Raw genomic sequence first — 25581 nt, forward strand, 5'->3', positions numbered from 1 at the left:
TGAGGACTCAAGAGGCTTCTGTATTTCGCTCTGTCTGAACCCATGGCTATATATAGCCTGAAGGTGGACATGAACGTTGGGAGGTTACCACCGGTTTAAAAGCTCGGTTACAGTCTCATAAAAATTATTTAAAAACTTGTCTGGAAACGTTGGAGTTACACAAAACGCATTCAACTCTGGAAACGTTGGGAACGTTTGGGAAGACAACCGTTTAGAAAAAATTAATTTGTTTAATGAAAAAAAAACGTTCTTGGTTTGACTTCAAACTCCAGACAGCCAAAATTTGAGTTTCTCCGGCAAGCCAAAATAATTATTTATTTATAAAATAATCCGGTAAAAGGAACCCACTACCTCTTGAACTCGCGCGCAGGGGGGGCGAATCGGCTGATTTCAACTGCGATTGCCCTGAGTTGGCCTGTCTCATGTGCACGAGGCCACTTCTCTTCCAAGCCCATTTTACTAGCCCACTTCATTCCTTAGTATATATACACTAGGAGAGTCTTTCTTTTAATCAATGTGGGACTTTGACACACACACACTTTTGACACACATACAACATTAATTACCTTGAATTGACTTCGTCCATATCAAGCAATCTTCCTAGTTGAAGAAAGAGAGTGTTGTGCTTAAAATTTCCTCTCTGACTTAGCTGTCATATAAAGAATTTAAACACTGCTCTTTCCATGCAGTGCTTCCTCATCGAAAAGATCGGCCATAGTGAGATTCTTATTAATTGAGTTGTCTCCCAAGGGAAACCACTTTGCGTGGTGAATTGGAATCGGAGTTCCATCTTCAGCCTACCATTTCATGTTGTCGGAAATCGCATAGGTAACCTTAATAATTTCCTTCATGATCCAGGAATAATGATTTTTTTGGTTTGCAATCACCTTTCAGAATTGAATTCAGATATTTGACTTTCAAAATTTTTCCAATAAGAGAATTATCATCCATAGAAACAGTTCTCCAAGATCGCTTTGCAAGTAAGGCTTTATTGGCTAAATGGAATGGTCTAAGACCAAGACCACCAACGCTATTAGATTTAGTGCCTGTTTGAATTTCAGTTGGGTATAATAGATTATGAAAATAATTGATTATATGATAGATTTTAATTATAATTGATCATACTATAATGCAATTTGTTTAAATACTTATGCTAGTACTTTTTTAAGGATTCAAAGCTTGAATTTTACTAAGAAAAAAAAGAAGAAAAGAGAGTTTTATTTTATTTTTATTAAATTTTGTGCTTTTCTTGTGATTTTTTTCTTGGACCTTCTATGTAATTTTCTCATAAAACTTTGTAAAAAAAAAACGCTGGAGCGCAGAAGTTGAATCATGCAGCTGTGGGAAAAGAATGTTTAGATAAATTTTGCTTTAATTGATTTTTTGACTCCTAAAATTGATTAATCCCTCAATCCAAACAGGCACTTACAAAGGCTCCTCCAAGATGATAAATGCATTCTTTTGCTTCCTTCAAAAGAGTATCCCCAGAAGAAGTTTGCACAAATAGAATCAAGTTTTGATACAAGATTCTTTGGTAAGAGAAAGCAAGACAACTGATAAATAATTGAAGAAACTAAAATAGACTTGATAAGAGTCAATCTTGTAGCTTGAGACAAGGGAGAAGATTTCCATCCACCAAGCTTACATTGAAATTTATGCAAAAGCTCCCTAAAAATTTAGTGTCTTTCAACTCCATTATTAATAAACATACCAAGATATTTTCCAAGAGAGGAAGTAAATCGAACATTAAGCATCTTGGCCCACTTGGCCCACTTATCTTCATCTTCAAGAGAAGAATTTGGACTAACAATGACCTCAAATTTGTTGAAATTAACTTCTTGGCCAAAAAAGTAGTAGTAATTCTCAATAGTACTCCTCACATTTGATAGTGTGTCTCCAGCTTTGAAGAAAAGTATAGCGTAATCAGCATGGCTATGATGAATTATTGGAATTGATATTTCATTTTAAATCTAATGATAAGCTTCTACAATTCATTTGCTGCAGAGTAACGCTCTGCTAGGGTTTTGGCCCTTCCCTTATTTCTGAGGGATCTTTGCAAGGCGAAGTGATATTGTTGGTGGCATCCTTCTCTCAACATAAGTTGAGTTTGAACAGATGTTTGATTAAGATGTGGGTGGTGTAGAGTGTGGGTGTTTCAAATCTCTAGTGGCAACTTGGGGCTTTGGTGGATTGATTGGGTGAGGGACTTCAAGGGACGCAATCTTGAAGGTATCGTGACGCTGAGGATCTTTGATGTCTACCTCCAGGTGCTAAGAAGATGAAATTTACCATTTAAAAATTGTATAAATTGATGGTATGGAGGTATCTTGACAACATTTCAAAGGCTAATGATCTTTATTGGGTGCTGCCAGACTCTAAGATGAGGGATTGCTCTAACCTTCATTGGTAGGTTGCGCTTAGATTAGCAACATCAAAGTTTGGATTGTGGATTGGGATATTCAAAGTAACGACAGGTTTCAAGATTTCAACAATAAGATTGCCTGTTTTGGGTTTCAATATTGCGGCAACAATAATATCCTCTCTCTCTCATAGAGTATGTTTGATTATTGGGCATTGATTATGGTATGGTTGACTTCTTGGATTGATTTAGTGTGGATAGGGCTTGTGGAAGCCTTTGTTTTCTAGATTTATTATTGTCTATTTTGGTGCTTAATGGTGAACGAGCTATGTCTGTAGGGTTGAACATTCTTACAACTCTAGATTGTTATGTGTGATGTTTTGGAGATTGAGAATCTTAACTATAAGAAAGTGGTGTTACATCTTTTGCTTGAAATATTCCTCTAGTGTCTTACCGAGATTTAGATTTCTTCTAGTTATGTTTTGGCAGACTTGTTTAGGCTTTTTGGAGGCAGAGTTAAAAATGATTTAAGGTGGGTTCTCCCTGGTAGCATGATTGACAAATCTGATTTGGTTGTAGATTTTATGTGGGAGTTGAAAGTGTTTGATAATCTTCCTCAAGTCAGGACCCTCCTCAAGTCCCTCCAATGTGGGATCTGACAAGCAGCTCAAAATAGAGATAAGTAGTTACTATCAAAGATGGCTTCTTTAACTATCCTATTGTAAAATTGCAACAACTTCTTGTACTTTACACCTTTAATATGAATCTTTACACACTTCAGCAAGTAACTGTAAGAAATGAATTTGTAATTTTAATAGACTGGATAGCAATTTCACTCACACTCTCTCTCTAACTTTATTAGAATGAAATCAAGTGCCTTTAAATTATTTTTCATAGTAATTCCATTATCTTTTTAATCGTCTAGGCGATACAATATGATTATGAAGGACATAGCCATAAATGCTACCAAAGAGAATATCACCTGAAACTATGTAAAAAACTTATCTTCAGTGAATTTGATGCTCCAGAACTTGGTTCCTTTCCATAACCTGGGACATTTATAGGTGCATTCCTTTCATTAGATCACATATCAGTGGAAAGCTAATGAGTTGACCAAAGAGAGAGACAATTTTCACTGCAAGCACAAGGAATATTATAGGCAATTAAAATGTTCAGACCAAGTAGACAGACAAATACAAAGTTATCATCAAATCATTCAATTCGAATGATGGATTGAATGTTGACAACACTGTATAAAGTTGTTACATTGTTAGCTGATAATTCAATTGATGTTCTCACATTTTATATGGGTTAAAACACATCAAGAATTAATAAAGCGCCCTCTTGTATTTTTCATGTATGAAGTAATAAAATGGACTTGTAAACTCCACCAAGCTTTTTTAGGGCTTTTCAACTTGTTATCCTTCACAGATCTTCCCACTTAACATCAAAATATTTCACTCAAGCATGCTGCTAACCCAAAAAGTGAAAAGGGGCATAAAAGTTGCTTACATACATATTTAGCAAACTAAATTTGTTTCCTTGGACCACCATGCATGCCATCATCCATATAGCTCCATTTTATCCTACCTAAGCATATGAAAACGATCAGCACTTGTTTGAATGACATGTTGTGAGAGAAGAATGCCTCATTGTCCCATGAAAAATTAACTGGTAAGATATGGCCACCTTGTCCTTTAGGTTGTGTTTAAGACTTTACAAGGGGACAGAAAGGCACATGTCATTCCATTGTGCTGAGAGTTTAGATTTTAGTGGCAAAAGGAATGGGTTTCTGATATTCCAGGTCATACTAAAAGGGTTTTCGAGAAAGAATTTACTTTAAAATGACCATTTCACTCTTTAAAAATGTTTAATTTGGCTATTGGAAATGATGAGAAGTAAGTGAATTATAGGGAAAAAATAAAAATAACATGATCAAAATGTGGAAAAGAAATTAGTTGTGTTTATCATATTACATGGAGACTTTATTTTTTTTTTCATTTCTTTAATCCATTTCATTTTCATCACTTTTGGCAACCAAACAATACCTTACTGTTCCGTCTCTTAAAATGTGTCCAAACAGAGCTAAGCTTAAAAACAATTTGGTAGATATGGATGAGAATCTATTATGGGTTACATGGGGGATAATAACATGACTGTTAGACAATTGCATGTGGCGCATATAAAAGCTCATCAACTGATAAGACCTCATTCATAGTTGGGTTGGAGTGTTCCAGGAGCGCTTGATATACCTAACAGTGAAACATATACCTAAAAATTTGGTTGACTTGCCATCATGCATCATGATCTTATAATAATATGTTGACACATAACACATGTTTCAATTCGTGGTTGTTTTGGATTTTACTGTATTGTAGCAAGAAGATCGAAACTTAAGGAAAGCACACATGAACATTACTTTGGGACAGAGTAATTTTGGAGGTGCAATTTTAATTTTCATTGGTCTCTTGACACATTTCTTTTCTGTTTGGCCAAGCTTTTTATGATAGATAATGCAGGTTGGTTTTTTTTCTCATTGATGACAAAAGTTTTTGGCTTTGAGAAAGAAGTAAATTGGAGCTTTTTCTTTTTAAAACAAGCTTTTCGACTCAATCGTCTGACATAGTTTGATTCAGGTTTCATAACACTGCATCTATATATGACTGGTGATAACTGAATTGGCATGAGAAATTTTATGTTGTGAGTAACAAGTTATAGTTACATCACATGAGATAGTTTGATTTAGTTTTCATAACACGAATATAACTCAGGCCAACTCAGTAAAACATGCGGTAATTAAAGTGAAGACTTTTCCAAACTATGTATGTTCATAACAAGAGTTGGGAAAATAATTTTATTATATCACTATTAAAAATTATAACTAAGGCCAACTCAATAAAACATGTGGTGCAGCTAGTTTTTCCACTGTCTTTGAAGAACCTGAAAAAGTTTAACTACATCTACCAATAATGCTGGAATTAAAAGGTAACAATAGTAATACATTTAACACCACTCTCTAGTCTCTCCAATAATAATTTATATTATGCGTTTTAGTATTTTTAAATTATATAATTTGTAATTTTATTATTTTAAATTAGATATTTTATGAGTTTTAATGTTTTATTATTTAAAAATTAAAAAAGCATATATTAAACCTAAAAGGTTAGTGCCAGGCTTCACAAATAAAAAACCTATTATATAAAAAGGTTTTCAAATTCTAACCTTTTAAACTTAGAGCTATCAATAGCTAACCATAATTCTGACCTCTAAATAAAAATGAATTGATGCTTATAAATTAAAAAAATGAAAAAGAGAAAGAAATTAGAGACAGAGAGGGGGAGAGAAGAGGCACAAGAGATAATAGAAATGGTGATTAAATTTTGAAAATGAAGGCAAAATAGGCATGAAATATAAATTTAAGAAGAAAGCAAGAGACCTCAATACCATGAAGTCATACTTTTGCTTCCAATAGAATCAAGATTCCTCCACACCCAACATGATATTTCAGAGGGTCCCTTTTCGTTATCATTTCCAATATTAGAGTTGATTAGTACTCAATTGGATCCCCAAGAGGCTAAGATTTAGTCAAATTTCCATTTAAACCTAAATACATTATCTTTTCATAAAAGACGTAATTAATCTGTCTTTATAATTAATTATTCATTTAGAGACAGATGAGACACTTAACCAAAAATAAAACAGATCGACAATGATAACGACATTCTTTTTATAGTTTTAATAACAGACACGAATTATGCTAAGTGAACTAGTGCTACTTTTAGTCAACTGTACGGATATTCAAAACTTGTTTTATTTTTATTTTGGTTGAAACTACTCTATAAATATTTCAGAAAATATCAGCTAAGGACTTATGGATGTATTTTTTTACTCCCTCTATATCAAATTATATGATACTTTTAAATAAAATTTTACATATCAATAAACCTCGTTAAATATATTTAATAACCTTATCTTTTTATAAACTTTTAAAAATATTCATAATTTAATATATTGAAAAGAGAAGAGATAAAAATTAATTATAGAAAAAGAAAATAAAATATTAGAATTAGTGTATTTAATGAAATCTTAATTTACCCAAAGCACCTTTTATTTTGAGATAAAAAAACTATTTTAAAAGTGTCCTATAATTTAAGATAGATAGAGTATTAAAGAAAGATCATAAAATTCTAAAATTGCACTACAACTACTTTGTACCAACTGAAATTAATTTTTTTTATAGGAAAAGGCAACATCATCCCTAAAGTTTAAGATGATAAAAAAAAAACAAATGTTAAAGTCCAAATACGTTGTTGTTAATGCCAAATGAGTTATTGTCAAAATTTAAATAGATACTTGTTGATAAAGAACTAATACTTATATAATTAAACCTATCTTATCAGTTTTTCTATCTTGTTAAAATTTAAATGCATTGTTAGTCACAAATGAAGTATTGTCAAAACTTAAATGGCTTGTTATTTATATAGGGTGAACATTTATTTCATTAAACTTGTGCTCAATTTTCTTGTCATGTTAAAATCTAAATATGTTGCTAATATATTGTTATTAATAACTATTAGCGTATTATCAAAATCTAAATGAAGTATTGCTAATCTCTCACATGCGGGTCTTTTTATTATTTTAAATTTCAAGGGTAATGTCATTATTTTTCGTAAAAACTTAATTTCATCCAAATACTAAAGGGTGGAAGTACAACTTTAGAATCTTAAAATCCTTCTTTGATATAAATTATATCCAGGGGTTCTCACTTGATATATTTTTTCAATATTAAATAAGCATCTTAGATCTCATTTGATTATTAGAAAGAAATGAAATAGAATGATTTAAAAAATAAATGACAAATGAGAAGATAAAAAAATAGTAAACCACATTTGTAAAGAAAATGAGTAATTTAGTTTAAGGAATTGAGAATCATAATTCCTGAAATTTTTAAAAGATATAATGATTCTCACATTCATAATATATATTAATAAATTTTATCATATTTATCATGAATAATATAAGTGATTTAATTTATTTTTATATTAATTTTTTTAATTCATTCTATTCTAATAAGAAACAAGACTTTAATTATTTTGAACTTCAGTAGTACGGCACAAAAATTCGTTCAAGCATGCTTTCGTGCTAAAAACTATCGATGCATATTTGCCGCATATTTTGATAATAACTCTTACAAACTCTCAGGTAATCTCAAGCTCTAATTTATCACGTAATACTCAGATACAAGAAGGATTTGGATTTGGGGCCATATAGAGTTTTATAATTTACTTCCTTTTGTTCATTTAAATTACAAGACACTATCAACCATATTTCACATATAAATAAAAATAATTATTTTTCCTTTATATAAAAAATGATATTTCCTTTTTTTTTTCCTAACCACTTTGTTATAAAAGAGTGAGAAGAAGTGCTTATTTAGATTATATTTCTCATACTCATATTAATTGATATGAGGATAAATTTTAAAAACAACATGCCTTATGCCATCACGTGAGATCAGTTATATGAATTGCATGATGTTGTTGTTGTATTAACAATTAAGCTTTTTGGTGTATTGTTAATTAAAATATCTCATTCAATAAATTTTTAAATATTATTTTTTATTTTTCTTTACTCCTCATCAGAAGCTTAAGATTATTTGTTTCACTTTCTTTACTAATGCTTCTCACAATCTTTTATGTACATGATTAAACTATTTATTGTCCATATTCATGTAAAATTTAATAGAGTTTTTATATTAGCTGTTAAAAATCTAACGCAACACTCTTCTTTTATCCAAGGTCAGAACCTTATAAACATAGGTAGAATTAGTAAATTTGGGGAAATATTTTTTAACAAACATATTAAGTATCTTATATCTTATATTTTAGATCAAATTTAGGTGAAAAAATGTCTTGTAAATTAGACAAAGGAGAGTAAATCATGATATTATGACCCTGCAAGTGTGACATAGAATGGAAGTATCAAGTTATTAGCTAAAAAAAATTCATTTAAAACCCTTTGATCACACTTAATTTTTTTAAAAAAAAGACCCTGAAACTTTGAACGTTTACTTTAAACTAAGGATATTAAAGTAAAATTAAAATACAGAGTAAAATTACCTTATTGTTACTCATTCTTTCTAATTCTCTACTAAAATCATTTATTTTTTATATGAAATTGTTCATTGATCTACAAAAAAGTTGGTCATTTCTCTATGTAAAGTTATTCAGTAATGTCATAGACAATTCTTGTAGATTAATAAACAATTTGATGTAGGAAAATAAATAACTCCTTTTATCATAATTAAAATATTTAGAATAAAATTAAAATTCAATAATTGCATAAATAACTCTTGTAAGACAATAAATAATTTTATGTAGATTAAGGAATAACTTCATATAGAAAAACAAACAACTTGTTTTAGAATGATTAAAACATATGAAATAAAATCAAAATAAATTATAACACAAACAACTCTTTAATAAACAACTCTATATAAGATAATGAGAAAATTCAATAGAGAATTGAAGAGGATAAAGAATAATGAGATAATTTTATACTGTATTTTAATTTTATTTTCGTACTCCTGATTTGAAATAAATTTTCAAAATTTAAAAGACCTTTTTTTTTTCATTAAGTGCGGTCAATGAGTTTTAAATGAAATTTTCTCAAAAAAAAAAAAAGGTATTCAACTGAGAAATGGTTCGGCAGGAGCATGAATCAAAGAAGATAAGAAGATATTTTAGTCCACGTTTCCTTTCCTTAAAGATCTGCATATGATGTGGCCTTCTCTCTATCTCTACCAAACAATCCATACGAGAAGACTCTCTCTCCCTCTGCGCGCACTTTCCACGTCACTCCCACTTACTATCCTACGCTCCCTTGCACCCTATTCTCGCCTTCTCTTCCTTGCCACACCGTACTTCACTCTAACCCCGTTTTGATTTTGTTGATTGCAATTCTAAAAATCTCACTGTTTTTTTTGGCCTTTTAGCAGTCGCAAAAATACTGTGGCTTCAAGTATAAACTGAAAGCTTCAGACTGCATTTTCATGTTATTCGCCGACTTCTGGGACTAAAGAGGTCCTTTTTTTCCTCCCCCCTGTCTGTGGCATCGTGCGCTCTCTCGCTCTCTCCCCCTATTGATTCTTTTCCGTTTATGGATAAGGATTTACGTGCGCCACCGTGCGCAATTGAATAACTGTCGAACAGCTTCGTCATGGGGTATGTTTGAGTGCGAGTATGGGACCCATGCACGAATGAGTTTTGATCCATCAATTGGTTTCCGCCGGCTCATCCTAATATCAGTTGTTATTGGGCTCGTGGGGCCAATAAAGCCAATGGACGTTCTCTAATATTGGCTTTTTGACGTTATGGAAGATGAAATACTGCATCTACAACGGCATTTCGAGCTTATGGTGTTGCTGTGGGTTTGCCTGGTTGATTGGTTCTGAGGCTCTGCCTTGACTTTGAGGATTCGAGAGGGTTCTTGTGAGGAGTCCGAACCATGGAGATTGAAGGATTTGATTTGAACAAAGCATATGCTAATGCTGGAAATCATAGCAAGAGGGGTGACGATTTCGTTGATAGAAGCAAGGTGAAAATATTGGTATGTGATAACAATACCAAGAGTTTGGAAGAGGTTTTAACCCTTCTTTCGGGATGTTCTTATCAAGGTATAACTTCCAATATGTATTTCTATGTCACTTCTTCTTTTGATGTTGAGCTGATATTTTATAGCTGATGAGTCAATATAGCATTTGAACTTGCCGTTGTCCATTACCTTGATTTATGTGCATTTAAACTAAGTTTTAATAATAAATCATTAATAGACAAGTAGAAGGAGACCATGTCTATCTAAATTCTACTGAATTTATATTTCATGCTCTGAAACCTACTAATAGCTCCAGACGTTCTGTAACTCTAATTTTCTGGGATTTTAAACAGCCAATAATTTGGAAGGAAAATCAGAAAGTGTCATTACTGATGCTAGACTTTCAAATTTGTAACTGATTTCTGTTCTCTACCCTAATATTTGTTATTGCTTCCCCACGTTTTACTTGTTACATTGAATTGGCTTGAGGCTCAATGGGGTTCAATCATGTTTGTTCATAGGGTGATATGAAAACACATTATATATGAGGATTAAATGAGAGATAACACTGTGGGTAAATTTTAGCTGCCATCAAATAGAATTATACAGGCATGTGTAGGCGAGGGGAATCCCCTTCTACAACTTTTGGAAACCTAAAAAGTGTGAAATTGGCTCAGGTCCTTTCGTTTTAAGGCCCAACTTTTATGTTAAAACAAATTAAAAGTGTGAACATGTGAGGAGCCACCCTCATGCTCCCTTCCTCCTCCTCCCTTTTAACCTTTTATCAGTGAAAACTGAAAATGCCTTACATGTGGTGATATAATTTAAGACATTCTGATTCCTACCACAGTATATGATCTGTCTTGTGTACTGTGAACTTTGTAGAATTATGACTCTTGCTTGGTGAGATTATCTATAAACTCTGGATCTTTATGCTTTACAGTAACATCAGCAAGGTTGCCAAGGCAGGTAATTGATGTATTGAATGCAGAAGCACAAGATATTGATATCATACCAGCTGAAGTTGACCTTCCAATGAAGAAGGGCATAAAGATGTTGAAGTACATTGCACGAAACAAAGATTTGCATTGAATTCCTATTATAAGTAAGCTTTGCTTCTATTATAGTTCAAAACCAAATCATATTCTGTTCCTCATTGATATGTTGGATTTTTTTTTGGCTTTTATAAGTGATGTTAGCACATGAAGAGGTATCCATTGTTATGAAGTGTTTGAGACTTGGAGCAGTAGACTACCTAATAAAGCCTTTACGCTCTAATGAACTATTGAATTTGTGGACGCACATGTGGAGAAGGAGGTGCATGGTTTGTATTGCACAACTTCTCCCCATATTCGTCTTTTATCAATTTGTTGGTATGTCTATCTCCACCTACTGTAGCAAAACAGGCAAATAAGTTATGGATGCTGAGACTAACTTGCTTGTGGACTCTATGCTCTCAACTTAAATTTTATAGTTCTTACTGTTTTGAAAACCATCACAGCCATTAAATTAAATGAAGAAAATTACATGTACATTATAGAACTAAGTCTATATCTATGACCATCAAATAGACATTAATTTGTAGCCTTGTTTCATGTGAACGTTGTTGTAAGCATTTGTTAAATGGAAAACACAACTTTACATGTAATAGTTATACATGAAATGTAGGGATGTGTTAGGGTGGTATCTTCTCTTGATTCTAGCTTGATTCTGCTGTTTGTATTAGTTTCCTGTGGATATTTAAGTACAGCTTAGTTTTTTTTTTGCCCCCAAGCTGATGTTAAATTGTGTTTTGTATCAATTCTGGCAGCTTGGTCTGACAGAGAAGAACATAATGAACTATAATTTTGATCTGGTAGCATCAACCATAATGAACTATGATTTTGATCTGGTAGCATCATCAGACCCTGGCGATGCTACCACAGCCAGTACTACTTTATTCTCAGATGATACAAAAGACAAGTCCAACAGAAGCACTAATCCAAAGACAGGAATGTCAATCCAGCAGCTACATGAGGTGATTGTCAACGAAACAATACTAAAGTGATGAAAGAATGAAAGTAACCAATGGGCGCTGTTGTTTTTACTTGAAATTTACTGGATTATACAAAATAATTGTCTGTGTGTGTTTTAAACCAATGCTCAGTTATGTTGCGAATATTATACTTTCGTGAACTTTGGCATTAACATGTCATAATTTTCATACTGCCATCAAATGAAAAGAAGACAAGCTAGATCAGAATTTGGATGCTACTGAAGAGATTGCATCCTGAAGCTCCAAGGTCAGAGGTTTAATAAAATTCTGAGTAAATGCAATGGCCTATGGAGCATGGCAATGGAAAACATAATCAAAATTATCAGGAAGTTACAAAGTTAAACTTTTGTAGGCCAGATACTAATCTTTTAGCATTGAGCTAAGAGATTATTAGATGGCTATAAATAACTGTAGATGATGATGTTTTAGTCATATATGGTTTCCCTTTTCAGTTTACAGCTGTTGCTGGTCATGCTTCTGAGGAGCCTCCGGGTGCTTATGCAACAGATTGTTGGCCTGATGTGCCTGGAATTAGTGATCGCCAGACAAGTTTGTTCCTTATCTTATGTCAACTATTACTTTCCCGAGATCTGATATTATACAATTTTCTGACATTATAACTTTAAAGCATTTATGTAACCGAAGAAGAAGAAGCATTTGGTGCAGTATCCTACTAGTTATTTTGTACAATTATATAGGAATACATGTTTGAGTACATAACTAAGAAAGAAAATGGATGATAAATATGGGTTTCCTACCTTCTTCTAGCCAAATACAGTTTTTCAGGCTAGAAGGCATCACTGCAGCATCTTTAGTATCATCATGCACCTCATGCTCTGTTTTCAGAAGCAAAAGTTGGCTTTCCCAAGCTCTTCTGTAAATTTCAAGTCAATAAAAAATGGCCTTTTGAGTTCTGAAGGATGAATATGGTTTGTACTTCTCTTTCAGTTGCATTATCTTCTCTCTGATTTTGTTATAATTTTGTAGGACACTGTTCCTCAGGGCTAAAGAACAGTGAACTCAGGATTGGGGAGTCATCGGCCTTCTTTAGTTATGTTAAAATAGCCATACAAAAGAGCAACATACAAGGGACTCCTCAAGTTCAGAATAATGCTGCCACACAACTGAGGATGGAAGACACGCATCAAACTTGTCCACAACAAGAGATTCATGACCTTAAAACATATGAAAATGGAGAGCCATGTGTGAGCCCTTATAAAGAAGATTTACCTGGCAGCATTAGTAATCCTGAATGTTTCTCCATTGACAATTCTTCTGCTCCTCCCTCATCCATGGGAATGCTAAGTCAAAAGAACTTCAATGAACATTTACCACAGGATGCGATCCATCCTAGAAATGGAAGTCATATTTCTGAGATTGAAGTACCTGATTCTCCTTCCCAACATGCTTATCCATATTTTATTTCAGGGTTCTTTAATCATGTTCTGATGCCATCCTCAGCACAAATGTATCCGAAGAATCACCAGGACTACCAAAACCAAGCTAATGCTACTATGATTGCACAATACAATGACATCTCCCACTGTCTTCCTGATGCAAATGGGATAACTTCCTTCCCATATTACCCAATGACTGTATGCTTACAACCTGGTCAGATGCCCTCAGGTCATCCATGGCCATCATTTAGAAGTTCAAGTTCATTCAAAACAGAAGCGAATAAAGTTGATAAAAGAGCAGAAGCATTGATAAAGTTTAGAAAGAAAAGGAAAGAACGATGCTTTGATAACAAAATTAGGTATGTTAATTGGAAGCAGCTTATTGAAAGGCGACCTTGTGTGAGCGGACAATTTGTGAAAAAGTTGAATGGAGTTAATGTTGATCTTAATAGGCAACCTGCTTCTGTTGACTATGATGAAGAGGAGGAGGAAGAGGATGAAGAGAACAACGTGAGAGATTCATCTCCTGAAGATGCTTGAGAATGCAGAGACCCCTTAATCTGCCATGCACAAAGACCTCAACTGATCGTTGGGCAAGTGTTGCCTTTTCTTTGATTTATGAGCATGTGTATGGATGTATCAGTGTTGCTGATACATTGTGCAAATTTTATCCTCCTGTGAGTTGCATATGATGTGGTTCAAAGTTTCATATTTGTATATGATTCAAAATGTTTGAGCGAAGTGTGACTACTTATATTTATGGAGCCATGAATGGCCTAGGAATAACTATCAAATAACAAATATCACAACTTTATATAAAAAGTTAGAAAGCTTTTCCTCTCCCCATATTTTTGTAAAGGGTGTGGTGTAAAATAACCTTATTCAGGATACTAACTAAGTGAATCCTCTTGGGGAATATGATGATTGGGAATGATCGAACATGAACATATGATTTAGAAATGATAAACTAAGGAGTAGCGAGGAGAAGAACATGGAAGATAGGATAGAGAGGGAGAGAGTAGAGAGGAGATTGAGAACTAGAGAGAGATTTTGGAATACTTCAAGAGATTTTATTATGCCATTCTATATCAGGTACATCTCTTCTTAGGCCTACCTTTAGACCCCCTAGCCTTCTAACTAATAGCCTCCTAAGGACTTCCACTTAATCTATTTGTTTTAATTATGATTACACATTAATACCCCTTTAAGAACCCTTGTCCTCAAGGGTCAAAAATGACAGAAGAAGGATGTTGCTGTTGCAACTGGAATAAAGGAACCCAGCTTGCTTCTTCATCCAAAAGACCCTTCCATTATATCAAAACTTCAGAAATAATTCACCCTTTCTTTCTTCCCATTCTTTTATTCAAAATCGTGTCTGGAATAAGAGTTGGATGACGCTCAGGCCAATCTACAGTTGGATGTTGAGGCTTCACAGATGGATCAGGATAGAGCTTAAGCAAAGACACATGAAAAGTAGGATTCACTCTAGATTCTGGAGGTAACTCCACTCTGTATGCTACTAAACCTATTCGTTGATAGATTTATAGGGTCCAAAGTACCTTGGAGCCAGTTTTTGAGAGCTCCTTGATGCAGCAGAAATTTGTCTATAAGGTTGAAGCTTGACGAACACCCATTGTCCTTCCTCAAATTCTCTATCACTTCAATACAAATCTGCCTTTTGCTTCATTCTTTTGACAACCCTGACAACCCTACTAAGTTGATGTTTTGCCATCCCTAAAGCTTCTTCTCATGCTGTAAATGTTCTATTGACAACTTCCACAGTCACATCTCGAGGCAAATGAGGAATATGCAATGGAGGAGCTTGCCCATATAATGATTCATAGGGAGTAGTTTTTGTAGAGCTATGGTAAGATGTGTCATAAAACCATTCAGCCAGAGAAAGCCATTTTTGCCACTCCTTAGGCTTTTCGCAACACATACATCTCAAATAACTTTCCAGACAGCGACTAAAGACTTATGACTGCCCATCTATTTGCGGATGGTAAGAGGAAGTGAGCTTCTGGTCAACCCCCAAAACTTTCAAAACTTCAAGAAATGACTGATAAAAAGGGGGTCTTTATCACTTATAATCTCTACAGGAGCTCCATGTCACTTATAAATATGATCAAAGAACTGTTGCACTAAATTAGAAGCTATAAAAGGATGAGATAAAGACAAAAAATGTACATACTTGCTAAAACGATCAATAATCACCCAAATTGTGTCCTTGCCATTGGATTTGGGTAAGCCCTTAATAAAATCCATGGTAACACTTTTTCAAACCTTGTTTGGAATAGGAAGAGGATGTAGTAACCCAAGATAAGCCACGGATTCAGATTTATACTGAGCACATGTATCACAATGCCTCATAAAATCTTTAATATCCTCAAATAATTTTGGCCACCAAAACAACTTCTTGACTTTGATAGGAAGCTTGCAGACCAGAATGTCCCCCTTGTGGACTAGCATAAAGCCATTCCAGGATTATAAGTCTCATCACACTTGGAATATTTTCACCAACCAACTTGCCATTTTTCCTTAAAAACTGACCATCCCAAGTATATTTGCCTTCTGAACCACCACACTGTTGCAAATGAGCTATTAAAGCTCTAAAATCTACATCATCATCCCAACTTCGTTGAATTTCCAAGAAAAAAAAATCTGAACAAGTGTGAAGAGAAACTTGAAGAACCTCATTTTTAGGCATCCTAGAAATAGCATCAACAACACTATTATCATTGCCCTTTTGTAATGAATCTCATAATCATACCCCATGAGTTTAGTTACCCAATACATCTGAAATGTTGTCTTTAATTTTTGATCTAGCAAATACTTGAGACTTGGTTGATCAGTTTTAATAATGAAGCACCTCCCTTCAAGATGCTAATGCTAATGCTCCACGATTTGTACTACACCAAATAACTCTTTCTCATAAATAGAAAGATTCAAGTAATGAGGAGCTAAGGCCTTGCTGAAAAAAGCTATAAGTCGACCTTGTTGCATCAGAACAGCCCCAATGCCTGAGTTGCAAGCATTATTTTCAACCACAAATTCCTTAGAAAAATCTTGAAGAGTAAGGATAGGTGCTGTAACTAAAGTTTCCTTCAATTTTTTGAAGGTGACAACAGCTGTTTCTGACCGCTGAAAATTATTTTTCTCTAACAAATCAGTGAGAGGTCTATTTAGGGATCCATACCCCCTAATTAACCTCCTATAGTAGCCTGTAAGCCTAAAAAATGACCTTAGTTGCTTCATTGTAGTTGGTTCTAGCCATTCCATGACTGCCTTGATCTTCTTTGGGTCCGTTGAAACTACCTCTCCTTGTATGATGTGACCCAAATATTCCACTTGGTTGGCAGCAAAGGTACACTTGCTTTCCTTCTCAAAAAAACAATGTTTTCTCAGAATTTCTAGAACTAAACGCAAGTGTTGTGTGTGAGAATATAAACAGGGACTATAAATTAAAATATCATCAAAGAAAATTAAGACAAATTTTCTCAAACACTCCCTGAATATATTATTCATAACACCCTGAAAAGTTGCAAGTGCATTAGCGAGCCCAAAAGGCATCACTAACCACTCATAGTGGCACGAATGAGTGCAAAAAGCTGTCTCATAGATGTCATTTGGCTCCATTATGATCTGATGGTAACCAGCCCTTAAATCCAACTTAGTAAACCATCTCGCATCCCTTAATTCATCTAGAGGCCCTTCCACTAGAGGAATAGGATATTTATTCTTGACTGTCCTATTATTAAGTTCTCTATAATCAATGCACATGCACCATGACCCATCTTTCTTGATCACCAACACAATTGGTAAAGCAAATGGTGAACTACTTTCTTGAATAACTTGTGATTGCAGTAGATCATTTATCATATCTTCAATAGCATTCTTTTGTTGGATACCTATAGGGCCTTAGATTAACTGGGTCAACCCCTTTTTGTAGAATAATAGGGTGATTGTGACCTCTCAAAGGGGAAAGAGACTTAGGATCTTTAAAAACATCTAAAAATTCTGTCATAACCTTTACAAAACTATTATTCCCCTGTACCTTCAAATAATGACGATCTCTATCACCCTCCTCTAATAAGTACAACATAAACACTGCCCTCTAGCCTCTAGATCTTCTTCAATCTTCTTAAAATCAGCAATATTACATCCTGTTAGTTCTTAAGGTTGCAAGCAGCACTTTTTTCCATTACACCAAAAAGTCATGGATAGATTGTCATAATCCCAATAAGCTTGATAAATAGTCTTGAGCTAAGATAAACCCAGAACCATATCATATGTTTTGACTTCCAAAATTTGAAAGTTTGAGTCAAACTCTTCTCCCTGTATTCTCCACTTAATGCCTTTAAGAACCCCAAAAACCTTCAACTTCCTACCTCCAACAACTTCAACTTCTGCCATTGGATAAGAACTCTTCTTCCAACCCAATTTCTTAGCTAACGCATAGTCAATATAAGCATGTGAGGCCCCATTATCAATGAGAATCTGAATCTGCCTCCTTCCCATATAACTTTGGATTCTCATAGCTGAAGGTCCAACACTTCCCTAAATAGCATGGAGAGAGATTTGAAGACACTCTAACTGTTCTGATATGCCTTCCAATTTTTTTAGGACTTCCAAATCTTGCCCTGTATCATCTTTACCTCTTCCTCACCTTCTAATTCAATAAGCTGTTTTTGCATTTTATATGTCGAGCACATACATGGTCTCTGGAGAAGGGTTGTCGACAATTAAAGCAAAGATTCTAGGCTTGCAATTCTTTTACTTCGTCTAGGCTTAAGTTTCTAAAGCTCTTGGTGTTGTTGCGTGAAGACCCACTCCCTGAAGAAACAGGGCCGACAGAACTGGTTTTAGGTGTAAAAGAATTAAAATTTGAAGATTGGACATTTTTGCCCTTAAATGTTTAGGACCCATAATTTCCAAATGGAGTTTTTGTATTACCCCACTTGTTCAATTCCTTCTGAAAGAAGCTATCTTTTCGTTGTTTCTTGCCCACTGGATTGAGCGACTTTGTGAGTCACCGCCACGCGTCTAGAGTCTTATTTTCTGATGATTAATCTCATGGGCTCTTGCAATAGCTCTTGCGTCGCTCAAGGTTCTCGATTTAAACATACGAACGTGCACCGCGAATTATAAGTCCAGTCTTGCCGTATATGCATGAACCAAGCAATCCTCGGAAAGCTTGACTTTACAGGCTATAGTGTCAAATTCATCATCGAACTCATTTAAAGAATCTGTCTGTCGCAGATTCATTAAGTTCTCCATTGGTGCTTCATATCGAGATCCAAAACAAGTTTTCAAAGCTTCTACATTGTCGATCCAGGTCCACCATGTGTGCTCATCCCCCAAGACCATCGCTTGATGCCAATGAAAGGCTTTTTCATCCAAATAGATGCCGGCTATAGTAATCTTCCAATCTTTTAGCATGTTATCAATTTGAAAGTAGTACTTACATTCAAAATCCACCCTAAGATGTCAGTCTCTTTAAAATTGGGAAAATTCCATCTATGTGAAGCGTGTGAGGCTGATAATTGGACATCTCTATCCGTGCACGATGATGATGGTGACGGCCATTGCTTGCATAGCTTCTATCTGGAGATTCTTGGCAACGGTCTTGTCGGCGGTCTCGAATTATCTAAGCTACTTAGTTGGTAAGTGCTTGTACCTCTACTAGAAGACTTGCCAATTTAGAAAAAGCATCTTCTAAGACACGAATACGATCATCATTCTGATTTTTCATGATTCTTTGTTGTTTCTTTGATCGAGTTTCTGGCATATAGGTTGAGCATCAATTGCTCTGATATCGCTGATGAGTAGGGAATAGAAGAACAAGGAAGATAGGATAGAGGAAGAGAGAGTAGAGGGAAGATTGAGAACTAGAGAGAGATTCTGGAATATTTCACGAGATACTATTATGCCATTTTTATAATTAGGTACATCTCATCTTAGACCTATTTATACCTTTAGACCCCCTAGCCTTCTAACTAATAGCCTCCTAATGACTTTTATTACATCTATTTATTTTAATTATGATTACACATCATAAACCTAGTTAAATTTCTATTTTTTCAAGCAAGACTTGACATTAAAAATAAGAAAATAAACATTGGTTGGGAAGCAAACTAACATATACATATAATTATATATAATCGAAAATCAGCCTACTATAACTTCACAAGAGAATCAAGGAACTAATTTTTTTGTTTTCCTTCAAACATAAAGCGTAGTTAATGATGAAAATAAATTTTTCTTTCATTAAAAGAAAATTCACACGACACATTACAAAGCATTGTCCAAGCTAAGTCTTCCATTCACTTCCTTTAATAAGATGTATCGCCGTATCAAGATTTTTGCCAGCATTTACATGAGCAGCAAAGGTTGGTTCTAAAGATTTAATCTCAAACTTACAAGGTTTATGGATTCAAATGTTGTTGCTGATCTGAAAAATTTTGTTAGCGAACTATTTATAAACATCTTTATAAATATTTTTAAACTCAAATGCATATGCTGATTTTAGCGTGGTTTCAAGACTCAACTTAAATTTTTCATTGTATTAAAAAAAATAATTACATGCCTCAAGAAATAGAAAGAGATAGAGATACATTGAGTGCTATCAATGAAATAAGTTAGTCATAACAGTAAGTCATTCAACCATTTAGGATGTGTTTGAATTAAAAAATTTACAGTTAAAGTTAGAAATTAATTGCAGTTAGGAAACTAAAGTGAAGAAAAAGATTCGTTACAAGTAATTGTAACGTGATTTATATTTAAATATATTTTTTTATAGTTAAATAAACTAAAATTTATTTATATGATTGACTCAAAACCCAATCTAGATGTGTGATGACAAAAAATGACATGAATTTGATAATATCTATTTTTGTGACTCATTTGAATGTTTAGCAAAAATAATAAAATTTAAATTACATTTTTTTAAAAAAATCTATATATAATTAAGTATTATTTAATAAAAATATTAAACAAATTAATAAATAAAATAAAATATTTAAAAAATAAAAAAATAAAAATTTATTGAAAATGATAATTTATAATTAAATGTATTTAATAAATTTTTTTAGATGAAAGTAGAGAATAAAGACAATTACATGTTATAAGGAGCAAAGAATAAAGAGCAAAAAAAAAAAAACAAAGTGAAGAACAAAACTATAACCAGCAAAAAAAAAAAAAAAAAAACCTATGAAAGAAGAAGAAAAGAAATGATACAAGACCTAACGCTAACATTGTAAGCTAGATCCTCCAACTTTTTGTCTACCGAGCTTTAAGGGGCAAAAACTATTTTCAGAATTTCTTAGACTAAACAAGATTTGGATGACATGCACTTAGTTGGCTTAAGAAAAATCAGTTGAATTTATAAAATAAAATAAACTCCAATTAGATTTAGTTCTAAAGCAATCAAAAATGATTTTTCTTCAAGTCAAACTATTATTGACATTCTACAATAAAAAATTATCATATTTTAACACATTTTAACTTTTATCTGAATCAGAGCTTTGACATTTGGCAATAAAAAGCTTAAAATTAGTGAGTGTTTCAACTCCAATCTGCGTTTGTGAACAAATATAACAAACGGATTTTGAATCGGATGCAGAAATTCATATGTACTTTTTAAAAATTATTATTATTTAATACTTTTTTTATTTAAAAATAGAAGATATTTTTTAAAGAGTTAGATATTTAAAAATGTAAGATATTTTTAATTTTTTAAGTGTAATTATTATATATATTTTTTAAAAGTGTTCCTATTAAATATATCACTTTATATTTTTTTATAGTGAAATATTTTATTAAATAAAGACAAAATTAATTTAAAAAATAAATAATTATTTTATTAAAAAATAAAAATTAATTAAAAATATTTTATATTTTTAAAAAGAGAGAATATGTCTTGTTTTTTGATACCAGCATATCTAATATGTCGAACACATTTGTTTCTCATCGTCTCCCTGTCTTCAGCTTTGTTGGTTTTCAAATTATTTGAACGGCGGCTTGTTGCTGAAACGACGTTTTGCGAGAAATGTTGAGAGATGTTGCTCCGTGCTTCACGGGTCACGCCTTCGGTCTTCGCCTCCCGATCAACGAGAGTGGTTGGATGAGTATCACGTGCTCATCCAAGAGATAAAATTTAAAATTTAGACAATTTAAATTTAAAATATTACTTTATATTAACTTATTAAAATAAAAAATTATAAAATAATTTTAATAAATTTTTATTTGATTTATATTTAATTTAAAAGATTTATTAAAATTTTTATAATTGATACATATTAATTATTCATATAAATTTTTCATAGTCCAGCAGTTCAGATAATATCTAAACTGTATAGAATACATTTGAAAAATTTAAAATATTTAATTATAAAAATATTAATATTAAATTAGACGTTCTAAATTAAATTTAGATCTAATTAAAAATAAAAAATTTATTAAAATAATTTTTATAATTTTTTTATTTTAATAAATTAATAAAAAATAATATTTTTAATTTAAATGGTCCAGATCTCATTTCTTAGATCAACATGCAATAATCATTCAAGAGATGAGTACAGAAACTGTTCTCCCCATTCGCCCCTTGTCTCGAGGGAGCACATTCAGTACTCATCAGGGGTGATGAGCAATGTGTGCTTATCAAACTAAATCTGTATGGCCAATTTATAAAAAAAATTAATATTAAATTTAGAGTCATCTCATTAAATATGAATAGTATATATTAATAATAAATATATTTATTTAAAATTTTATAAATTTTTATTTTAAAAAATTAAAAAAGATAGTTAAATCTGGACCGTCCAGATTAAACGGTCCAGATTGGTTCTAGGGTGATGAGCACCGAATGTGCTCCGGCTCGTCTCTTGCTCTGCCTTCGGTCGAAGCTCCTCACTTCCTTCTTCTCGCCGCCGTCGCCGACCGCCTCGTAGGTCGCCGCCGTCTCTGTTGACGGATCTGCTCTGTTGGATTCGTCTGCTCGGCAGGTAAATCGTGGCCCTGTTCCTCGCTCTCTGACCTTTGTTCCCAAGAGATCTCAACAATAGAGACCGGATTCACTTGCTCTGATCTCTGATTCGTGGTTATATGTTCTGATCTGTGATTCAAATGCTCTGTGTCTGGTCGCTTCATCCCCGTTCTCTTACTCTTTGGATGTCTCTCTGTCTTCTTATTATGAAAAAAATATGTCCCCCGTGTTGAGAGAAATGTTGCTCTTCCTGGTCTTCTAAGACTTATTTTTTTCTGTTCTTGCTAGGTGTTCTTGCTATGCGTTCGGTCCTTCTGAACTTCTTTCCAGAAAGGTATTTAATTTCATTTCAGCGCATGTGTCAGTTGTATTTTCGTTCTTCACCTGTTTCTCAACAGTGTTGGAAGAACATGATTTTAGAATTTAATTCCCCGAATAATTTATTCGTCTTGAATCTTGATGCTGAGCTACATCGCACTATCTGAAAATTATGGATAACCAAAGCGATTTAGCTGCCAGAATTCTGTTTCTAAAAGCACGTAAAATGCTAGTAATCTTAATTTCTTATGCCTTGTTGATTTTAGTGAGAATGACAGTGCATCACACCCTCTTTTTCCTATGCTTTTTTGACATTTTCTGTAGTTCCACATCTGATTCTTTCATTTGTGGAACTCTTCTTATGTGCTATTGGTTCAAATTCATACAAGATGATTTAATTTTACCTGTTTAAAAGTTAAGATTTTCTGTTTATCAATGTATTTTATTTGCAGAGGAGAAAAAATAAGCAGTGTTTCTGTGAATGATTATCGTTCTTTTCTTTCTGTAAATCCTCTTATACCTATAAGCTCCTCCTTTTATATTGCTTCCCTATGTCTGGAACTTTATATGTTTGTCTAGTTCTGTTCAAGCATAGTTCTAGTTCGTGGTTTTATTGTTTTGGTTACTTGAACGTTTCTGAATTTATATTTTGGTTTGGCTTTTGAAAGTTCAAAGGTGCCTCAGATGAGGTATTTATTTTAGCTTTTTATAATTAAATATTTTGAACTTTATCGTTTAATTTTATCTTTTTAAAAATCAAGATTTTTGATTTATCAATGTATTTTATATAAGTAATCTACTTTTTTAAAAAATTGTAATTTTAAGTTTGATTTTTTTTTTTATAAAGAATATCAAATTAGTCACAAAAATATATACAAGAAAACTCATATCCATTGAATTACGGTAATGGCTTCTTTTTTCTTTTACTGGTCCTTGCAACCAGGTGATGCGCACAAACTATTTGCTAATATTCTCCAATGAAATTAAAGATGAATGTGTTGCTGAACTCTGCCTTGAAACGCTTAACGCTTCAAAGACTGAATACCCAGCATTCCAAACTACTTTCAACCTCTCTCTGCTCTACATTGCAGCCTATATCTCCACCGCCTCAGCTGGGAGAGCTCTGCAGCAATATAATGTCAAATTTTGGTGGACTGGATGATCTGGAATTGAGTCTAAATAAGTTTAAGGATTCTTTAACTTCATCTCTTGTGGCTCAAACAATAGAGGATTGTAAGCATGAGGCACAAAGTAGAAGACTGCTCAGGTTTTTCTTATGGTCAAGCAAGAATTTGAATTGCAATTTAGAGGACAAGGATTATAACTATGCTCTCAGAGTTTTTGCTGAAAAGAAAGACCACGTAGCGATGGGTATCTTGATTGGGGATCTTAAGAAGGAGGGCCGAGTCATGGATGCTCATACTTTTGGTCTTGTGGCTGAGACCTTGGTTAAACTGGGAAAAGAAGACGAGGCATTGGGTATTTTCAAGAACCTGGACAAGCACAAGTGTCCTCAGGATGAATTCACAGTTACTGCTATCATTAATGCTCTTTGCTCCAAAGGGCATGCTAAGAAGGCTGAAGGTGTAGTTTTGCATCACAAAGACGAGATTGCAGGCGTAATGCCTTGCATTTATAGAAGTCTTCTTCATGGCTGGTCTGTGCAGAGGAATGTGAAGGAAGCTCGTAAAGTTATCCAACAGATGAAGTTAGATGGGGCTATCCCGGATTTGTTCTGTTACAACACATTTCTCAGGTGCCTTTGTGAGCGCAACCTGAGGCATAATCCTTCAGGACTTGTACCTGAAGCTTTAAATGTGATGATGGAGATGAGATCTTATAAGATTGCCTTGACCTCAATTAGTTACAACATATTGCTTTCTTGTTTGGGGAGGGCAAGAAGAGTAAAGGAATCCTGTCGAATTCTTGAAACAATGAAAACTTCTGGTTGTGCTCCAGATTGGGTAAGCTATTATCTTGTGGCTAAGGTGTTGTTTCTGAGTCGGAGATTTGGCAAGGGAAGAGCAATAGTGGACCAGATGATCAGCGAAGGTTTAGTACCAAACTGCAAGTTCTATTACAGTTTGATTGGCATTCTGTGCGGAGTTGAGAGGGTTAATTATGCTCTTGAATTGTTTGAAACAATGAAGAGAAGCTCACTGGGTGGTTATGGACCTGTTTATGATGCGCTCATTCCAAAGCTTTGTAGAGGAGGACGATTTGAGAAAGGAAGAGAGCTTTGGGACGAGGCTGTACGCACAGGCATGTCTCTACAGTGCTCAGAGGATGTTTTGGATCCTTCGGTAACACAAGTTTTCAAACCCACAAGGCCAGAAAAAACCAGCCGCTTGGACAACTCGAAAACCAAGCGTCCAAAGAAATCTACGGCTACAAAACGTTTCGAAAAACTAAGAAATATAAAGGGGAAGACTGGGAAATCTTATTTCTACTTGGTACGAAGTCCTAGTTACACTTAGTATTATGTATGTTTCATCACGCAACCATATAGATAAAATGAATTGTAATCCAGCCAAGGCAATTTTTAATGCGACAAAATAATCAGTAATATTTTTTCATTTGTCTAGAGTCATCCTTGCCTTACCTTATCCCAAAAATTATGTTTCATTAATATGATAACTCCGTTCCATTTTTTGGTCTATTTTCTTACCTTTGAAGTGCTAGAACAAACATAATTAGTTTAAAATCAAAATAAAAAATAGCATAATTTAGTTAAATAATAATAACACTAGCAGAATAACACAATTCAAACCCGTGCTTGATGTCAAATAAATAACTACTTCATCTATAAATGGATTTTCTCCCATTACGTTACATGCAGCGCATAAACTGATGAACCAAACGTAAGGAAGAACCCAGACGAGTGATGAAGTGATCA

At 33.6% G+C, this 25581-nt stretch overlaps 1 protein-coding gene and 1 pseudogene across 2 annotated transcripts; both read left to right on the plus strand.

The window, feature by feature from the left end:
• The first annotated feature begins 9811 nt into the window (after positions 1-9811).
• On the plus strand, positions 9812-14054 carry LOC129308071 (two-component response regulator-like APRR1; annotated as a pseudogene).
• Positions 14055-22219: 8165 nt separating this feature from the next.
• LOC129309130 (pentatricopeptide repeat-containing protein At5g61370, mitochondrial) lies at positions 22220-25261 on the plus strand. 2 transcript variants are annotated; one of them, XM_054950527.1, is made up of 3 exons: positions 22220-22386; positions 22656-22701; positions 23629-25261. In XM_054950527.1, exon 3 carries the CDS (start codon positions 23663-23665, stop codon positions 25160-25162), a length of 1500 nt encoding a protein of 499 aa, XP_054806502.1. In that variant the 5' UTR covers positions 22220-22386; positions 22656-22701; positions 23629-23662; the 3' UTR covers positions 25163-25261. The 2 variants fall into 2 exon arrangements, with proteins under 2 accessions (XP_054806502.1, XP_054806503.1); XM_054950528.1 differs by having other exon boundaries at positions 22221-22386; positions 23777-25261.
• Positions 25262-25581: the final 320 nt, after the last annotated feature.

Source organism: Prosopis cineraria, unplaced genomic scaffold (assembly GCF_029017545.1).
Source record: "Prosopis cineraria cultivar Desert tree isolate PC_DT_omini unplaced genomic scaffold, ASM2901754v1 PC4, whole genome shotgun sequence".
NCBI classification, from domain to species: Eukaryota; Viridiplantae; Streptophyta; class Magnoliopsida; order Fabales; family Fabaceae; genus Prosopis; species Prosopis cineraria.